This window comes from Pyrgilauda ruficollis, unplaced genomic scaffold (assembly GCF_017590135.1).
Source record: "Pyrgilauda ruficollis isolate IOZ18807 unplaced genomic scaffold, ASM1759013v1 scaffold41, whole genome shotgun sequence".
Classification (NCBI taxonomy): Eukaryota; Metazoa; Chordata; class Aves; order Passeriformes; family Passeridae; genus Pyrgilauda; species Pyrgilauda ruficollis.
In genome coordinates, this window is record NW_024525601.1 from 4,173,472 (window position 1) to 4,194,614 (window position 21,143).

General features: G+C 36.7%; 1 protein-coding gene across 8 annotated transcripts in view; it reads right to left on the reverse strand.

Moving 5' to 3' along the window:
* The window catches only part of PTPRM (protein tyrosine phosphatase receptor type M), a 437,865-nt gene that overhangs the window by 272,195 nt on the left and 144,527 nt on the right, over positions 1-21,143 (reverse strand). For all 8 annotated transcript variants that reach the window (XM_041477609.1, XM_041477608.1, XM_041477613.1 and 5 more), the window contains exons 4-5: positions 18,755-18,833; positions 15,495-15,610 (exon numbers count right to left, since the gene is read on the reverse strand). In XM_041477609.1, coding sequence (XP_041333543.1) covers positions 15,495-15,610; positions 18,755-18,833 — 195 coding nt within the window. The remainder of the gene's footprint in view (positions 1-15,494; positions 15,611-18,754; positions 18,834-21,143) is intronic.

Below are 21,143 nucleotides of genomic sequence, written 5' to 3' on the forward strand. Positions count from 1 at the left end.
TTTTCTGCCTTCCCACGTCAGTTAAAACATTCATAACATGAGTGAGCAACCATTGATCTGTAACAGCTGCTTTCAACTCTCTATAGATTAACTAACAGAAAGATCTGAGAATAATGTAACATTTACTTGCTTAGCTGGTTTCACACAAATACTTACATATACTTCTTTTTTAAAAAAATGAAGCCCAGCATAGTCAGTCTGTGCTTTCTCTTCCTTTCCTGCACCTGCTGCTGGGATATGCATTTTTCAGGGAGACATCAATAGATTGTTCTCATAGCAGCACCCACCCAAGGGGTTATCAGCGACTCTGGTAGAAAGTAGGCACAGATTTACCAGGTAAATGACCTGAAGCGGTCTCCACCTTTCATTTCCCTAGCATGGCACTGGAAACTGGGCAGTTTCTATTTCAGCACAGTGTCTTGCTGTCAATTCAACACATTACATGTATGGCACAAGAAAATGAGCCCTGTAACAGCTGTGGAGCACAAGCAGTGAAAAACAGAGGGGAGAAGACAGAAGAAGGCAGAGATGACAACTTGCCACGTCCTTTGACACAGAGATAATGGCAGAGAGACTTGGCTCTCAAATCCTCATCAGAACTCATGCTCCACCTGACCATGAAATAGGATACGTGCACTATGAACACACAAACCCTGGCAGAAAATGTGCAATGATTGAATTATGAAAGCTGGATGGAAAAAAAAAATTTAACCGACCACCAAAATGTACTGACAACATTAACCCAAACAAGCAAACAAGAAAGATGCACTTTTCATACAATGATATGTATTCCAGCAAACTGAAGGCTGCAACCACTATCAAAACATGAAGAGAAACTGGCAAACCCCAATTAACACTTCACAAAAATCACTCTCTCCAGGAAGGCACACACACTGTCTGATGCAAAATAATGACACCAGGTATGTTTAGTGTGTTTCTCTGACTTGAGGACTTGAAGCAGATCAAGGGTCCTGCACTATCGAGCTTCTATAAACCAACAACGTAACTGGTGATGTCCGTTTTTCTGCCCTGGAGTCTGTAGTTCCTCCAGCAGGATTTAAGACGTATAGAAAATACTGATGTCATTTTACTGCGATCTTATTTGCCACTAAATTGGAAAGAGTGATGACAAAAGAGTTTTAAACAACAGCCACACAAAATTGAACTCATCTATAAATCACAAAACCAAGTCGAAGTTAATCATGCTATTATACCAAAGAAGCAACATAATAAATACTGATTCTAATGCACAGTAGAGTTATTTCCTCTTCAAAAGAAAACAGTGATGTAAAGCTTGCATGAAATAAAAAAAGTTTCCAACATGTCCAAAGAAGAACATGCTATCATGACTTAAAAATTACTCAGTCGTAAATTATTGAGGATTACTTCAGATAATTGACAGCTCCTTAAGATTACTCAAAGTTTGATCTGCTGATAAAGCAGCTTCTGTGACATGGCATGGCAGTTACCAAAACCTAAACTTGGAAAGAAACATTTCAAACTACTATTTCAAAACTGCTATTTTTTGCCACTGCAATACGCTCGTAGCAAGAATGGTTGCCAACAAAAGGAGATAAGCAGTGGGTTAATCAAGAACTTGGAGAATGAGAATGTCTTAAAAGCCACATTATTTCTTATCTAATACAATAACTTAATTAATCCTGATAATCAGAACTGCTGATCATTCACAAGCCATAAGCCAGTTTTAAAGTATGCTATTACAGCTTTCAGGCTCTTGAAGGATCCCGTACGTACCCAAATCTCGTGGTTACATTACACCCATCCGCATCGCTATTCCCATTTTTCTAGCCGCAACATCAGGAAGGCTACATGCATGCAGGCTAGTTTATCCTGCCAAGAAATAGGGCAAGTTATTCCCTAGGGAAAAACATACTGCCACACACTGATTAATTCTAGCGCCTAAACTAGCTCAGCTCATTTAGAGTGTGAACAAACTCCTCTGCTCTGCAGCCTGCACAGTACATCCTCCTCTCCACGTGGGGAACCTGCATCCACAATTTACCAGACTCTTATGAGTTACCATACAACTAAAGAACTGTGTAAATATTTTAAAATATCAATTTCTTGCTGTTCCCACAGAGAAAGAAATGAAGGGAAAGGATTAGGTAATGCCACTGTAATTTCTGCCTTAATTTGCAGTTCATGAAGAGGAGGAAATCCTGGCAAGATATGACGCATACACAGCTCCTGCTGGTCCTACACAGAGAACTGTCTCCTATCACACCATCCCCTCAGACCTCCATGTGGCTGGTAAAAATCCTGAACTTCATAGTCTGGGTGTTCACAGAAACTGCCAGCAGTCCTTGAAGGCAACTGCTCCAATACCCATCTCCATAGGGCATATTTCCCATCTTTTTCACGCACATTTAGAATGGAAATTGGAACTAATCAATGCACTGTAGCAGTTACAATAAATCACTATTCCACATGGGTCCCATAATCTTTTTCACCTTCTGCTGATTCTCAAATATACTAATCTCACCTGATTTTGAATGTTTTAACTGCTGTTCTAAAACAGGAAATCTTAGTTTGATCAAATAATTGACTTACATGGCTTTGTGACACATGCCATTGATTCACATACCAATAATTTTAACTGGAAAAAGAGAAGCCAAATCAGACTTCAGGAAGCACATATCACTTGCTCAAATGAAAAAGCTAGAGAAGCCTTAAATGTAACTCTACTTGGCTCCACAGAGGATTTGAGCATATTTTCCCTCTACCAAAATCCAGGTGAGAAAAGGTTATTAATGGTGGCTTCAAAATTCATGAAAGAGCTCTGGAAAAAAAAGCCTTTATTATTATTACTATAACAAAGCTGTAAAATATACAGGAGATTATTATCAATAAAGATTATCTTGCCTGACTTCTCTTGAACATTGCAAACTCATGGAGGCAAAGTGTAGAGTGTCTAATTACATGTTACAACTCACACAGTCCCACAGAATCAGTAGCATGACATTTTTTTACTAGAACTCAAGGCAGAAGAAAAAAGCCCATTTTTTTTTCTTTAGTCTCTTTGGGGAGAAATATATTCAAGGAAAATATGGTATCTGTAACAGACAAAGAAACATAATTGCTTTACGTTCCACAAGAAAAAATCCAGCCCAAGAGAGCAAGTTTTCCCTCCCTTCTGGGATGACAGCAAATGAGTAGGAGAGCTGCCTAATTGATTTAAGCCTAAGCATAAAGGAACAGTAATGAAGGTAATGAACTCAACTATAAGAAAAGTTCAATCCATAGGCATTGCAGAAGACAGATACAAAGGCTGCGCAGAAAATGTTTTAAAAAAAATAATCCCACACCTACAACTTCTCCCAAACTCTTACTTTAGCAGTGGACACATGTCAGGAGACTATTTTTAGTTTGAAAAAATGCTATTTACAATTCAATATATGAACACAGAATCGATTCTGTTATAGCAGCACCCACATATCCAGCTTCACTCCCTTTATTTGTGATTCACATTTTGTTTCCCCTGACTTACTGCAATGACTTCAGTAAGTTACCCAGGTATGGTATCTTTTTTCCAGTGTGTAACAGGCCCATTTCAGCTCACTGCATGATAAATTACAAGCTCCCAGTGCTGACTGCCAACAGCAATTTCATTTAGAATGGCTAAAAATAACATATCAAATGAAAATTTGTTTATTAAACATACTAGCACATGCTGCTACAATTTCTTTACCAAGAACTATTAAAAAGTAAGTTTTCATCACTCACTAATGCAAGAATCTGAACTCCCACAAATAAGAGTTTGATTATGATATGCTGTTTTACTAGATATAGTCATTAAAACTTTCATCTTGTGTTTTTTGATATTCTGCAATTTACCAGTAGGTCTTGCAAAGTCTCACTTTTTACATGAAAGTCTGAGTTTTCCCAAATACATGATATTTTATTGAAAAATAAACAAATAAAATGACAAGTCCGTAATTTACTAATCCCATTCCAGAAAGGAGGATAAAATTCATGATTTACAATATAACACTACAGTACTGGTATTAAGACCTAATAGCACAGGTTGTTAGAGCAAATTTGTAGTATCCTGTTTTCTGGGTGGGGCTTTTTTTGTTTTGTTTGGTTTCTTTAAATACAATTCAAAAATAAAGATGGTTCTTTTAACTTTCTTTACTTTAGCCCCGATTTGTGTCACAAAAGTCTGAGGCTTTACTACTGATTAGGGCTGTTAGCTTTTCCTGCCCCTGGGACTTGGAGAACTGTGTGAACAGGATACTTCATTCTTTACAAAGAGGAAGCTGCCATAATCATTTAATGTTAGACCTGCTCGGACTACAAAGGCCACGTCCCCAGGGCAGAGCTATCTCACCTCCTTAGAACACAAGGGCTATGGTCACAGAATAAATAGCGAGATCCAAAAATGAGAGTAACAGATTCCATTGGCTGCTGAGGAACATGGGCATTTTCAAATGCTCAGAAAAAGCTTTCAAAAAACACCAAATACATAGTAAAAAAATGCTACTTAAGCCAACTAACGAAAATATGTAACTGGTAAGTCACTCATAAGAATAAATTTTCTATTAAACAACAAGTTATTTAATATATAGGGATATAAAAAAATAAGCTTAATTTAACTTCAGGAGTTACACAGCTTGAAAAACCTATATTCCTAGTGCCAACATTATTAAATGCATATACAGACAGCTAAAAGCACTTGAAAATGCACATTATTTTTCCATTTTAGGCAAGTTAGAATGAAAAGAAATAGATTATAGTTATTTAAATTACACTTACTGGCTCTTCTAGGCAATAAACTAACTCTAAGTCTTTTAAATGAACAGCAATTTAGTAGCAACAATCTATATATTAAACCTTTCAGAAATACTTTTAATAAAAATGTAGCAGCAATTCAAAGGCATTGAACTTCTGGGATGTTACATCCAGCACTACCTGTGATAATCGCTCTCAAGGCATGTATCAACAATTTTGAGATGAGAGAGTTAAAAGGGAGTATCAGGTACCCTCTGTCCATATGGGTAGATTAGGCAGCTTTTCATACTTTTAACAGAAGAAAGGGTTTGCATTATCCCACTTCCAAATATGCACATGTATAAAATCGAGATTAGAGTTATACCAGCGGGATCTCAAATAAAACCAGCAAGGCTAGAAGCAATTTTTGTTTAAAATATGTATAAAATCTAAATCAAATAGTAATTAATACCTCAGGAAAATTGCTCTGCAGAGTTCATATAATTCCAGTAACTAAGATGGTTACCTCTGAATTTCTAGATTCGTGTTCATAACCAAGACAACTGTTTGCCAGTCTAGATTAGAGCCATCACACATCCTGTGATGATCCTGTATTTATTCCATCTGTCCAAGTTAACAACTATATTTCATTCAAGTAATAAGGCCATGATGGAAAAAGATTATTATTGTCCTATTTGGAATTATTCTGCAATGAGATGGAATTGCACTCTACAGGTGTAACTAATGGGCATTCGAGCAAGTTATTATTATTTTACCTTTCAAGAAAGGCTTCTCCTTTCATTAATGTAATGTATGATAACTGAGCCTTTTCTTCAAATCATACAGGCCTCCAGAAGTCCCTGTTTATTACGACTAAACCTAAATACTGGCTGGAGCTGTCAGGTAGTACTGTAAAATATTATTTAAGTTACACATCAAGTAGTCACATCAAATATTAAGCACTGACATCTATCTGAAGACACAGTTACAAACACAAAGTAAACAAAGACAATGCATTTTCTGGAGTCATTAAACTCAGTGTAATTTAACCAAAGCAGTTACTCTCTATTCGTATACTGAAATTATTTTGTATCACTCTAACAGGAGAAAATCTGGTATCATTACAAAGACATTTTATAACTAAGAAAACTCAACCCAAAAACTAAACTCCTTTCAGTCTATTTCTTATTTTTTCTTTAAACTCCAAAGCAGCTAAGAACAGTTTATCTCGTCAAACAATTTGCCAGTGCTCACAAAATATGTAAAATCCCAAATCTTCTTTCCATTCATTTTTAATAGCACACAATAGAAAATAAAATGAATTGTAGGAAACTACAGCCTCAGAAACATCTGGAAAAAACAAAGTACCAGCAAATATCTATCTAACAGGGGATTTAATACTTTGGATAAAAATTACGGCAATGATCCATGTATCTAGTATGCATTTTGTTGAATTCACAGCCCTACTGTATTTTAATCCTTTCTAGTACACAACACTTAGTATTTCTCACCATCCTTCTATTTCTATTTAAAATTCCAAGAGCTAGTACGAATGCCTTGCTAAAAACTGAAGAGAACATATATAGGAACTTAAATACTCTGGGGCTTCTGCAGATGCCAGGTTTATGGAAGGGCTAGAAAGGAGCGAAGTGGTGAGGAGAAAATGAGGAAGCAGAGTTCATTAGCTTAATTTTCATTGGTACATTCCCTACAAAGCACAGTAATGCTGGTCTTTTTCTGCCTTTTCTATGCAACTACATAACAGGAGACTTAAAACCCAGTGCACTCATGCCCCGCATTCCCTTCACTGCAGAAGTGTTAATGTTGGGAAGAAAGGCAGCATGGGAAGGAAAAACTCCAACATGAAAGTTCTGGGGCCAGCCTGAAGTCTATTCTGAAGTTTAAAACGAGCAGAACAGCAGGCAAAGCCAAAGCAACACTGAGTCCTACCAAGCAGGTCAGGAAGAAGCAGCCAAGAAAGACACACACACAAGTTTGAGGATGACAAATCATTAGGGGCTCAGCTACTGCCTCCTGGAGAGATTCTTCCAAATTGGAGGAATGAATGGTGAAAACAGAGGCAGAAAAGAAAGCTGTAATAAACCTCCCAATACTGACAGTGCAATTTGTGAATAAAGACAACCACAGCAGCAATAATCAGTAGAAATGAAGGATGAAGGCACAAGTTGGTTCATATAACAAGGGAGCTGATATAATGGGGTCTGGCTGGGGGTGTTTCAGTCTTAATTACTGAGACAGTCACAGTAATCAAGCCACAGTTTAACAGCTCCCACCGCCAACACTCACCTTCCCCAGTAGTCTGTTTCCTTCCCATCATGTTCTCCTTGGACTTAATTTAAACTTTACTATGGTTCTCCTTGCCTCAAAAGAGCTTCAACAGCCTTTATTCTTTACTTAAAAAAAAAAAAAAGCCTCTCCTCAACTCCAATTTCAACAAGGTACCTTCCTCCCAGCAGTAAGTTTACACATTTTACCTACATTATTCATGGTATAGGTCGTTGTTTCTTCCCCCCAAAGGGCCAGCATGGCACACAAAACATACTGAATTTATTTCATCAGCTCCCTAATTCTTGCATGTCCTAAAGTGATTCTAGTGCTGCTGAACGGTGCTTCATATCAAGGCAGTCCTCAGGATCCAGGAACAGGCCAACATCCTGCACTCTTGAAAGGAAAGCTGAACTTAACCAGCCCTCCATGGCACAGGTCAGCTGTTTCATCATCTTAGGTCCGCTAATCACCATTTTATTATTTAACACTCTAGAATAACTGGAAGACTAACACATCACAATAACTTTCCTGAAAAGTGAACACTAGGGCTGCTTCATTTTTTAAATCAGACGAATTTCCAAAAAGGTTTGGCTGATAAAAAGGCAATCCCAGAACAAGTTTTTTTATGAGTCCCTTCATCAAATGAGAACACATATATATGTGGGGATGGAGGAAGGGAAAGGTTTATGTGTATCCCCTCTGACTTATATCCATAATTGTCAGTAAACAAGCAAATTTTCTGCAAATCAATGTATGTAGTCAATTCATTAATATTTGGTAGCTGCTGAATACCTGAGATACATATCAAAAACAGAGAGAAAAGGAAGAAGAACCAAGAACCATTACTACCTGTAACCACAAGTATTTTGTCCAGAGTTCAAGTTTTGTATCATCCTTGTAATACAAAAATAATAACTCTCTTGCACAGTACTTCTGACACTACAGATATAATATGCAAATGCAGAAGATCAAAATCCACTAATTATTCAGGTAACTTGCAAAAGGAACTTTCCCAAGCTTTTCCCAGATCTTTTAAAGTTTTGCACTGTTGTCCATAATGAAAGTCCCAGTGGGTTTAACAGAGTTTACAGTGTAGCTCTAAAAGCAAAATTTCTACAGTTCATGAATGTTTCAGATTTACTTCTCTCAAATCTCTTTTCAACACTGGAGATTATCAAAGAGAGAGGAGATGAGGGACAATATTTTTGTGATAAAAATGCTTTTTCAAACTTTAATGCCACTATTAAAAAAAATCAGAGCCCACCATGCCTTCATAAGCAGGAACAGTTTGGTATACATTAAATACATATTTCAGTGTCACAAGCACACTCTTGGCAGAGCAGACTCCACCCCTGCTAAACAGGCGATGAAGGAAGGCCTTTGGAGAACATCACCCATTATCACTCCTTCCAACCTGATGGATGACCAGCACCACTGCAGAGGAAAGCACATCTTCCCTCTATCTATGCTACTTTTTTCCTAGTGCATCAAGGGTTGCTTAGAGTTTTTGGTTTTTTAATAAAATAATCAAATTTGCTTACATCCCCTTAAGTTTCTTTTTTGGCATCATGGTCTGTTGTGCTTATTGACCTGAAGAGTTTCTGATTCAAGGATTTTTGAGTAATGTCGTAACATAAAGCTTCTCAACTTTCAGTTAAGTATTTTTACCAGAATTCAACTATTTTGGGTAACACTTCCACACCATTTAGGAATGATGGGGCTGGTACACAATGACAGAAGTGACGTCTATTCTTCCACCTACCCCTATCCAAATTATTTTAGTATTAATAACAAAATTCACTGACATTTCTTCATGGTTACTAACACTTGTCTTTTTTGTGCCGTGCATCCCAGTCTGGGTGGATTGGGAGGCATAGCCTGTAGAGCAGCTTTGCTGGCCAGACTTCTTCAGTGTTTCTCCAGGAGAGAATATAAGGCTTAATTCTGGCTCCACTGTTACAGGGCACCATGTCATACAAGTCATGGAAGGCTACAGATTCAGAGTAGCTGCTGCACCACCAGGCATTTTACCTTTTCCAGCTGTGCCTTTCACTGCTCACTATACAAGGGAAGAATACACAGCACCTGCTGTACCACTTAGTGCTGCTGAAGCTAAACTATAACAGAAAACTTGGTGTCCAAGGGGGAAAGCCACCTTTCATGGACATTCCCACCACACTCCACACACATTCAGCTGCACACAGCTTACTAATTAGATCACTAGACTCAAAGTTTTCTGCCACCTCCAAACCACACTGAAGTCAAAACACTTCATAGATAGATCAATTTCAGGATGAGATTTTGTTTCTTGCATATGTTCACTGGGATTTATCATTAACAGTCCACAATTAATTAATTCCTTCTACTCCCTGGTATCACTAAATATTAAAGATACAGTAAGAGAAATCTTAGCATCAGAGAAGCATCAGTAAAATCTATATTCAGACAAGAATGTAAAAAAGTGTATTATATGCATCAGACGATTCACATATAAGGCAGATAAAGAGTGAAAAGGGTTCACCAAAGATCACAGCTCCTTAGACACTGGCTAACACAAATACAATACATATCACAAGCCTCCTCTGTTCTTCATAGCCATTTTTCTGCCATATAGTAAAGTTACTGTGCAATTACTGAAAAAAACCTAAAACTGATTAATGACAATTAATGGAATAGAAAATAGACAGAATATATACTGCAAAAAAGTTCACTAATTATACATGAGTGGTGAGGGGGACACAAAGAAATTAACATTCCAAAACCTGGAAATAATAATAAATAATCACCAACAATAAATAATCACCAAATAATAAATAAATCAATAATAAATTTTAAAAAAGAAAAATATTTAACTTTCACCTATGCAGTAATGTATAGTGTCCCTTCCTATAGGACATTAATTGTTCTTCTAACAGTAAAAACATCTCAGGTTATCCGCTAAAAACACATCAGGATGCACATGTTTCAGGATGCATGCAATCTTGGCAAAATCTTTAGCTGACTGATAGCATTAAAGCTCTTCTCAAGGCAATGGACTCTAGACAATTTGTAGTGCTCAAGGTGGTTTGACAAGTCTTGGAAGACTGAACTATTGATGAGCAGGTGGAAAAATGGTCTTGTGCACTCCTGTAGTACACAAATGCACCTACTCAACAAACAGCAAATACTTCAATGTTCAAAAGAACATCTTTAGGCCTACCACATTAACAGTTCCACCTGTTTGTGTTAACAAGTTATAAGACGTGTATGATTTAACAGTTAAATTACTGCTTCATTACCAAAATGGCCAAAACATTTTTTTCCTCAAGTGCTTCAAAACTTGGCAATAAAAATTGTAATTACGGGAAGGTCTAAGAGAGTATACAGCACAACAAAAAATTCTTAAGCAAGTCCAGAACTTCACTCACCTTCTGGGTTACTGTGTGCTATTTACATAAACAAGCACATGCATGCACAGACAATTTTGTATATCCTATAAATCTACTTGATTTTCATCATCTGCAAAGAGTAATTTCACTTGTTCTACATTCTTACAAGGATGTTTTTGATATCTGTCATTTGGGTATGTTTGTATTCCTGAGAAAAACAATTTGCTTTCCAGAACTCCCTCTGACACAGGACTATGTCTCTTCCTCTGAAAAAGTAATAAATAATGCATACAGGGAGTTTTGTACATAGATGAATAAAATCTTTAATAGTCTTCACACCTTTAGCCAAAGATTACTGAGGATACAAAAAGAAAAAAAAATACACTGAATAAAGTGAAAGGCAGCTTTCAAGAAAGACGAAAAGAAAAGCCAAATCCAGAAAATAAAGTATTTACATAAGGTAGAAGAGAGATTGACCATTGAAGTGATAGTGTTCTTAGTTTCCTGGCTACAAATGAAGTAGTACACATCCTGCATGCATAAACCAAGGCATGAAAGATTTCACCCTCTCCCCTTGTATCAAAAAATATCCATTAGTCTCTTGCTACCGGTAAATCTGATGATGCTGCTTACTACAGCTGTCAGACATATCCCTAACATCTATCAAATCCCTGAGATTCTATTGTTATCTGCTCACCTTCAAATTTCTACTTTTAATTCTCTATTTCTGCAATACAATTTATGTGCCTGACAATTACAATTTAAAGTAACTATTTACATTTCACCCATGTTTTAGAATAACACCAGGAAAAATAAATTACTGCAGTGAAGTGATGACCTCTCTTTTTTATCAGCTATAGCTTTCCATTCTTTGAGGAACCTCGCTCAAGAAAGGCTACTCACATTGAGTCAAAGCACATGTCTGAAAAATGCAATTGCAATAGCAAAAGATTGTGTTTGATATTAAAATGGAATTTCATTATATCTGGGTATGATTAGACAGCAATTTCCCATAAATCATACTGTAGCTCATTCTAAGAATAAGCAGCACTCAGAGGCAACTGAACTAACCCACTGCAAATAATGAGGAGCAGCAGATGAGGATGGGAAAATGAAGAGATGGAGACAGGCCTCAGAAGCTAAGAAAAACCAAGTCAATTCCTTGCAAGCCAATATGATGAACCAAAAGCAGATTGCTTCCGAAAAGGATTTCTACACCCTCTCTCCTATAATTCAGATTTGTGTTTCCTATGCCAATTTACTGGACACTAACAGGCTTTTTAGAAGACTGTCTCAGCTGCTTTCATTTGACCATTAACGGTTGAGTGTTGCACCTGTTCATTTCTTTCCAACAGTGGGAGCACAGTAAGGAGCACAGGAATGACATTTTTGCTCAACCATCCAACAGGAGAGAAACAGTCATCCCGTAATGGCAATAACCTGTGTTGTTCACAGTTGTAAAAAATAAAATGTAAGCAGATTAGACACATCTTTTAATTGTAGAAATTCAGATTTATTTTTAAGGTATGTTTACATTAAGAACATAAACTAGTGAAGACATGAATTCATAAACATATAATCTAGCCGATGACCTTATTAATGAGACACTCACTGCAACGACAAAAACAAACTTGTATGATACTATGTGGTTTTCTTGAGTCCTTTAATTTGAATTTAACCTGAAATAGTATCACTGAAAATACCCACAATTTGCTGTCAGATTATCTGACAAGCTTGTGATCATAGCTCATGAACTAGGGAGTATGGCTGCCTAGTGGAATGAGAAAAAATGTTTTTCTGCACTATGCAGTAGGTAAACAGCTTTCTGTCTTCCCTTTCCCAAAGGAGTAAATACTGATCACAGCATCATGAAACAAATTTCATGCCTCAGTGGTCTAATTTGGGCAGCTAACATATGAATTGTGATTCCCTCCAGGCCCTTTCAATTGTAGAAAGTTCCACAATACTCCATAAATTAACAGACTTCATGTTCCATAGGGAATAAGAGTGAGAAAGACTTGAAAAGAGAAAGAAAAAAAGTGAGGCAAGTGAAGTATGATTTATGGATTTCACTTAGGACTGCTTCAAGGCCTGGACATCACTAGACTTATAACATGTATGCTGTTTCCAGCAAATACTTAGGGAAGAAATGGAGACTGAAATAATGAACCAACTCACAACTTTTCATTTGTTTTAAAGAACATTTACCCTCACAGTCCAGACGACTGTAAAAAATAAAGAATTTGTTCATCAGATAAATGTGTACCTCTAAACTTGAACTCTGCTGCATAGAAGCAGAGAGGTACTAAATAAAAGAGGCAGAAGTACAGTAGTGAAATCCTGCCAGTACTAGAAACTGCAGAAATGTCACTGAATTCAGTGGGTAGGTGATTTCATCCTGGCAATTTACCTGCACTTCAGACTAACAACATGAACCTAAAAAAAAATGACAGGTACTGGAAACCATTTGGGAGCAAATTATCTCATGGTATTCTGAAATTGTCAAATCCAAACAGATTATGTCTCCTGATATGACTTACATGGCAGAAATGCTGAAAAGCCCCTGATAATATCACTCAACTTTATTTATTTATTTACTATTATGTACCCTTAAGATTTTATAGGTGTAATGAAACAGACCACCAGAAGGATAGTAGAAAAGGCTTAGTCTTACTGGTGAACAAACTAAGCATATCATAGAGATTGCATTATTTGTTTTTAGTACCACTAAAGCATGAATACCTCTTACCTGAGTGCTAGCATAAATGTTCCCAGGGAATGGAGTTCATTTTATTCCGGCTCTAGTGTATATAAGAATGTCTTTTATTAAGATGTTTTGTAGATGAATATTGGGTTTAGTGCTGCTGGGAACACAAGGATCTTCAACATCCATTTAACCAGTCATATGATGTAGAAGATGCCATGTCTCCATGTTTTCTGACAGCTGTTACTGAGAGCTGCACTTGCACTCACAGTCCTGCAGCAGTGTCATACACAGGGCACATACACAATTTCTCAACATCAAACCACAAAACCAGGGAGTCAGGTATGAATGGACAGCTGCAAGGGCTGGGATCTGTTACCCAGTAATGGCCTGGTGCACTAAAATACAGCTGGCTCTGTAGGGAGCTGTTCTCTCATAGCCTCGCTCTGCAGCACCCCACACATGGAGTACTGCTTGATCAGTCTTACTCCAAGTTGCAGCAGATATCTGTGGAAACTGGCAAACAAGTGCAAAAATAAATCCAAGCTATCCAGGAGATCCTGTCAACTTGTGAAATATTCTTATGCAAAGTCACACCTGGAATTTGCACAACCTTAGGCTGATTACCAGGGGGACCAATAGCTGTACAGGCAGAATAAATAAAAAGTGGCCTTGTAGGAAGACAGAATTCCTTTAAAAGTCTGTCGCTACTTTCTTATGCTTCATGTAGGGAAAAAAAAAAAATGTCACAATCATGTATAAACACGGAATCAACTCAACTAAGCTCAGATATTTTGGAATTGCTATGCTGTTAATAAAATAGTTTTATATCACATAGTCTTGAAGGGTAATTTCTACAATAAAGAAATTACATTCTGCTAAAGAATGTCTGAGCGTCCTGAATTCTGTGAAAAAAAATAAAGGTGAAATTATACTGTCCTGAAACATTTGGAAAAACTGAATGGAATGAGGATTTCCTTTTTATTCAATTTTACCTTCAGTTTTACAATAGAGCATAACATTGAAGTTCAAAGGTTCTAGAAAGTATGTAACTGATGAAATAGCAACCTGTTATTTTCCCATACAAGCTAAACCCTTTCATGACTAGAAAAATAATTCTTTCAAAAAACCTTGGTGGCTTCAGAAAAACAGGAGTCTAATTCTACCATTTCAACAGTGAATACTGTCTTTAAGGTGCTGAAGCACTAGAGAAATATCAGCCTTGTATCAGCAAGAGGTTGGAAATACCAAATAAAACCAAAGGAGATCTTCATTGCTTCAATGTATTTGATCAGGCTCTTTCTGAACAGACATAGCAATTCATCATTCATATACAGATAAATATGAGGCTTTGTATTCCAAGTGATTTCAATTTTTTTGGTATTAGATTTTTTTAACTACTTGGTTGTTTAACCTGATACACTTAAATAATTTACAAAATGCAAATGCAATGGAAAAGGTTAACTACAGTAAAAGCCCGAATCTGTTTAAAAGCACAAATAGAGAATTTCATTTCTAAGTCCCATCTGTTACCACTGGCATTTTAACCTATCCCTCTTTCTCCACTTTGTCTGACTGAACTTCTCAGACATTGTTTCACTTATTTTGATTGTCCTTACTTCCTTCTCTCAAAGTCTCAGTTCTGGCATGTTGGTTTTCATGTATGGAAATCACAGGAATCTGGAGGCTGCTATACAAACACTATTGCTTGCTGTAGGGAACAACTGTGTAATACTGGCAGCCAGAGAGCCATAAAACTTGCACCCCATTATTGAAAGAGAACAAGCAAAAAAAGCATATTTTTGATACCAGGCTACACATATGAATAAGGGAACACTATCTTTACTAAAGAAAATTATTTGGAGGCAGACTTTAAATCAAGATCTGACACCCATCTAGAAGCACTACATTACCAATTCAGTAAAAGACAATGGACCTAATGAATACAAGTAAGATTCTTTGGCTCTGTAATACAGAAGGTCAGATTTGACTGTTATACACGGTCTTCTCTACGCCTAAACTGTAAGAATGGAATTTTAGCTGAAAATACTGTACGGAGATAGAGGTAAGCCAAGAAAACCATTATGCGTAAATGTTGCAGTTAGTCAGCACAGTCACTGTAAGAAATCCATTCTTCCTTGGGGATTTAGCCTTTACTCATGATTGCCACATGTAAGGAAAACAGTACCTTTATTTTTAGTAAGGTATTCCACTGAAACAAGGCAAGAAAATCTCCCAGTAGCACTTTCTACTAAAGAACACCTACCATGGAGCAGTTCAGAGGCACTATAAAATCTAATATTGATGAAATTGACAGACCATAATTTTTCATGTTTTTTTATATTCCTTTCAGACTCTCTCCTCTCTCCAGATATCAGGGCATTAGGAAAAAAAGAAATTACCTGTAACCAGAGTCTGTCACTTGAGTCTGTTCCACCATTGGCAGTGCACTGAAAAGTAGCAAACTGTCCTGCATTGACTTCCACACTCTGAAGGCGCAAGAAATGGGGAGTTTTTGCTGTTGGACAAGATACAAGTGTTAAAGTCATGCAAGACCAAAGTACTAGCTATAAAAAATACACCAAACAAATGAAATAGTTCTGCTTTAAAAGGTTCAGGTCATTCACCACACATCAGATTCCAGGTTGGTTTACTTCCACGGCTTGGAAAGAGCAGAATGGTGCTGTGTAATTGCTCCTGCTGTGTAAACTATCTTAGCTCAGCATCCCTCATGTAATAACCATCTATTAAAAAAAAGATCATATTGGAAACCAATAATGTTTTGAAGACAAACCTATTAGATGCTTGCCCTACCAACTAGACAAGCCAGTAAGAAATAATGGCCAGGGGAACAGGTTTTTCTTCTTAACCAATTACACTGTCTATAGAAGAGATCCTTTAGAAACGCAGCCCACCAAACAGGTACAATACTAACACAACACTCCTCACCAACTACAGCTGCATTCTTTAAGCACAATGCTTCTCAACAGCACTGCAGGAAAAACCCAAAAAAAACCACATTCTCCATATCAATGCGTATTTTTCATTTAGAAAGAGAAAACAATCTCAGTAAAAACTAAAGCAATATACCTACAAGTAGGCTAATGAATGAAACGATTCTTTAAGCACAATGCTTCTCAACAGCACTGCAGGAAAAACCCAAAAAAAACCACATATTCTCCGTATCAATGCGTATTTTGCATATACAAGTAGGCTAATGAATGAAACTGATATTCAAAGAATTATAGCCACTGAAGTAAAAAAGACAGTGTGTGCATTTTTGTTTTACTAGAGTCAAGCATGTAACGTAGAAAAATATAGATATTTGACACAGAAACCTATCATTTAAAGCACAATATTCCCAAACCTACTCAAATCCTACTGCAGCCAAGCAGACTTCTTGCACTGTCTATACTAATAGATAAACCAAGCTCTGAACATTGCTCTTCAACATGAAAATCTTAGTACTAGCAGTACACTGGCAAACTAAACATCTGTTTTCTAGCAGAGCATTACAACCACTTAAATATTGATGATATTTTCTTAATCCTTATGACTGGGAGAAACTGTATTTTTTAAGTAATTTATAAATAGATAGCTTCATGAAAAAGTTGCTAAATATCCAGTGCAAGACACCATAAGAAGGAAGAGATGGAATAAAATAGGTCCAATTAATATCTAAATAGGGGATAAAATATTTTTTGTAACTATCCCTATGGCAAATTTATTACACATACAACCTTTTCTTCTGAAAAGATTTCCCAATTAAGGCAGACCGAGTTTAAGCCAAAATTTTCCACTTTTTTGCCAATGAAACTATTAATGTCAGAAAATCCAGTCAAATTCTTTATTATTGTCCCCATTTCTCACCTGTCACTTTTTTTTTTTAAACCTGCTTTTAGCTCCTTCAAGTTTACTGTTTCCTGGGTCTTATTAAATTCTAAAAAACTAGCTTTCCTGAATTACCAAGTATGGCCTAAGTGGAGAAGAGCATTGGGTTTTAAAATACAAACAAACACACACACACACAGCCCATCTACCACAACCCATTCCTTTAATTTCTGTGTGCCTACAATCTGTCTTCTGCTTGGTCTTTGTTCATACTATCCAGGCAACTGCCTATCAAAGATTTCTCCCATTTCAATTTTGTTTGAAGAGTTAATAATTCCAGAACTATTTTTCTGGGAATACATAGAAAGAATATCATCATGAGCTTTACAAAGTTTTAGACAGAGTAGTTTTACTTCAATTTTCACACTTTTTCAATTTTCTTTAGACAATTTAACTGGTTTGATGTCTTAATTTCTAACATTTTAATTACTTCATCAAAGAACTTTTCATTAAAGCTTCTGCATTTCAATACTGTTGTGTTAGAACTCTACATGCTATGGGCTATAACTCAGTCTCCACATGAACAAGAATTATTTGCAGGTTTTGGGAATTGATTGGTACAAACGCAAACATCAAAACCTCTCAAGATATGTAAAAAGAAATTAGTAAGCCGCTAAAACGCTGCTTCAGACATATCCTACCTGAACCAAGGATATAAATTCGAAATGCAGAAGCACCTATAGTTTCTAACAACATGAGAGCCTGCAGTGTTTATTAGAAATAAGTGACTCAGAAATAACGGGTGCTGATTCTGCATAACTGTCTCTCTATTTGAAGAAATGTGTCTCTTCCTGCCATTACCACTAAAACCATTTTTACGAGGTGCTTTGATACTAACTGATAGAGCACTTTTTATTTGGACTCACAATTCTTACTTAAAAGTTTCAACAAATGCATGCAAGCACAATATGATATAAGAGGAACAATCACACAGAAGTTGCTGTCTTCTTCCCCACTGAGTCATTTGGTCAGTAAGATCACATTGTACTATTCCATGCATGATCTTAACACATCTTATTTAACAAACAGCATACATGTGAAGTAATGTTTTATTTAATTATGTCTGGATTACCACATTAAAGCTTTATTTACAAGGTTTAAATTGACAATTCAGAATAATTAATTATTACATATCCTTAAAAATAAAATGTTAAGGATATAACAATAAGGATAAACATATAATATAAACAATATCCTTAACAGTAAAGAAATCTATCTGAAGCATGAAGAAGTAAAACAGTGCAGAAAGTGAGCCATGAACCTTGAGAAGTACCCTGAGTAACCCTGCTTAGCAAAGCCTCAGTCATCAGCCAGCTGAGTTTTCTTCATTCTAATCCTTGAAAAAAATAATTATATATATAGTCAGCTGCTGTGTTGTTCATCTGCTCTCACTAATGTCTCAGCTTGTGTTGCACTGAATTTTTGATGCAGACAGAAACCTCATCAACAAATCTTAGAATCACAGAATCATGATGATTTGGTGATTTTTTTTTCTAAAGGAGCTGCCATATGGTCCAGTTTGAGTTTGGGACTCATGCTAAGTGCTGTACACAAGGTGCACACAGCAGAGATGTCTTTAAAGACAATAAGGTGCAATGATGCCATGTTTAGCAACATTTCATATAAATACTCAGCCTGTACTTTTGGCAGTGACATTGTTTTCTGACATTTTCCTTATCTTTATCAAAGATACATTTCCTTACATTTATCAAAGCATAGCAGCACATTTATTTTAGAGGATCTGGCTTTACAACACAAGATAGGTACTTACTACATGGATGTCCTAGAACTTTCACTTCATCAATAGCCACATATCCAGAGTGACCTGAAGTAACCACTTCAAAAACAACCTGAGAAGCAGAAAGAGAATTTCAGTTAGCATCTTTGGAACACAGGGAATATAAAAATAGTTTGTTATGGGAAAAACACATCAACTCTTTCAGTATGTTATGAACACCTGGAAAACAAAACACCATCATAAAACCCTCAAAACATGTTGCTCATATCATTAAAATTAACCAGAACTGAAAATTACATTTTTTCATGTTTACATCATTTTTGGATATTTGCAAGCAGGATCATATATCACTCATAGTAGAAATAACCAATCTCTCCAATTGGTCATTTATTAGATAACTACTTTGGTCTGCCAAAGGAGTGATCTAATAAATGCCTTAAGTATTAAGAGCAATATTGTACTTTCTACTCTTTGTCTTGCAAGATGAACAGCTTTTATTTTAAAAACCACAATTTTGTAGTATACAGAGATTTGCAGGCTATCAGACACAAACATACCTATTTTCAGGAATGTATTTTGTATGCTTCTTAATCGTCCACCAATTGCAGTGAATTAAGCAAAGCAGATCCATTTGCCATGGTTTGTTTAATGGCTATAAATAGGTCACAAAATAAATGGCCCGTTCTCATCATCTGAGCTGAGTACACTCTAAAGTAAACCTCTCTGAAGTTTGGCAGCCTTAGCTTTGAACATCCCAAGAATGTTTATACGGAACAGAAGAAAATATGCCAGTAATGCTAGCAGGTACATTTCCACACCAATGCTCAAGAAGTGCATGCTTAAATCCAGGTAGTGATTTTTTTTTTTTGTTAATACTTTCCTTTTGCTCAGGAAGTTAACTCTAATTGCCTTGTGTAACTGATCTCAGGAATCACCCTGAGGAAGACAAAGTTTAGAAACCATTTTTCACACATATGCTGTACTTGAACTTGGAACAGATGCTCACACTATATACCACATCCCTTTACTGAATGATACAGAATGCAAATATATTATGAGGATAACATGCAGCTCCATAATATATCACAACTTCCTGATGCTGAATAAACACCCTCAGAACACCAATTCTGATTTTAAAACAAACCTTGCAGTGAGAAAAACTTTCATGCCCTTCTGCCTCTGCCTTCTCCCTTGTTTTTCATTGCTCCACCTATGGACACCAACCTGTTCTCTCCCAGATTTCTTCTTCCTAACCTCTGTCCATTTCTCCCTCCCAGTCTCACTGGAATAAAATTACAGTAAATATGGCCTTAAGCCCATACGGCTGAAAAGGAAAAAAATACTTGCTTCATTCTCGTTCTGCCTCCTAATTTCAACCTAAAGTGCCAGTGTTGCCACTACATGAATCATGCAGCAAGAAAGAAAACACAAGATGTCAATAAGCGAAGTCCAAATGCAGCCAAAGAAATTTTTCAGAAACAAGTTCTGCAAGAAAAAGGTTGCCCAGCTGGCTTTCTAAATGCCAGATGGCACTCTACTGACTCTTGAAGTTGGTATTACTGATTCACAGCAACAGGCACAACAGGGTATGGATTTGACTCCCAGCATTTAGTAGAACATCCAGAGCAAAACCATTCAAAATTTCAAAGGATCTCTTTCCTAAAAAGGTGATCTCCTGATAGAATTGGTCTTAACTATCTTGGGAACAAGTTCTTAAAGAAGAGAAAGAGCAAAGACTCAAAGAATAACTTGCATTCAGAGACCTGAAATAACTTTTCTGACCATGATTATTACCCTCATCTTAATAGCCTTGAAATGGAAATAGAGAGGTGATGTGCACTGAGTAACCCTAAGTTTTAACAGCAGTGCAAGACCCAAGAATGAAGCTCCTGTTTTCAGCCACTGAACTTCGAAAAAAGAAAAATAATTTCTCTCTATTAAGAAATATGACACAAGAAATTGCACGTTCTGCATTTGGGTTACCATCTCTGAAAAAAAAGTAATTATGCTGAGGCCCTTGAAAAAAGGCAGAGACTGTTCCATCTCCTGAAGAGCTACCAAGCTATTAGAAAGTGAGAACATCTGAAAGACCAGAGGCTATGAGAACCATGGAACAGCCTCAGAAACCTGCAGCTGAGGAAGATACTACAACACAGTAGTGGAGAACAGGGAGCAGACAACCATGTCTCAGAAATGATGGAAAAGTTTCCCAGGGAAATATGCTACCACAAAGTAAGTCCCTGAGACAGTTGTCTCAGTCTGAATCTAGGTGTGCATGCAAAGACCTGCCTCTAAAAATACAGAGGGCTGGAGACAGTTACTGATTTGTTTCCTGTATTCCCTAGTGGCTTTGAGCTTTCTCTGTTAAGAAGAAAAATACATTAACAACTAACTTTCTGGGTTTTACTAAAATAGAACCTTA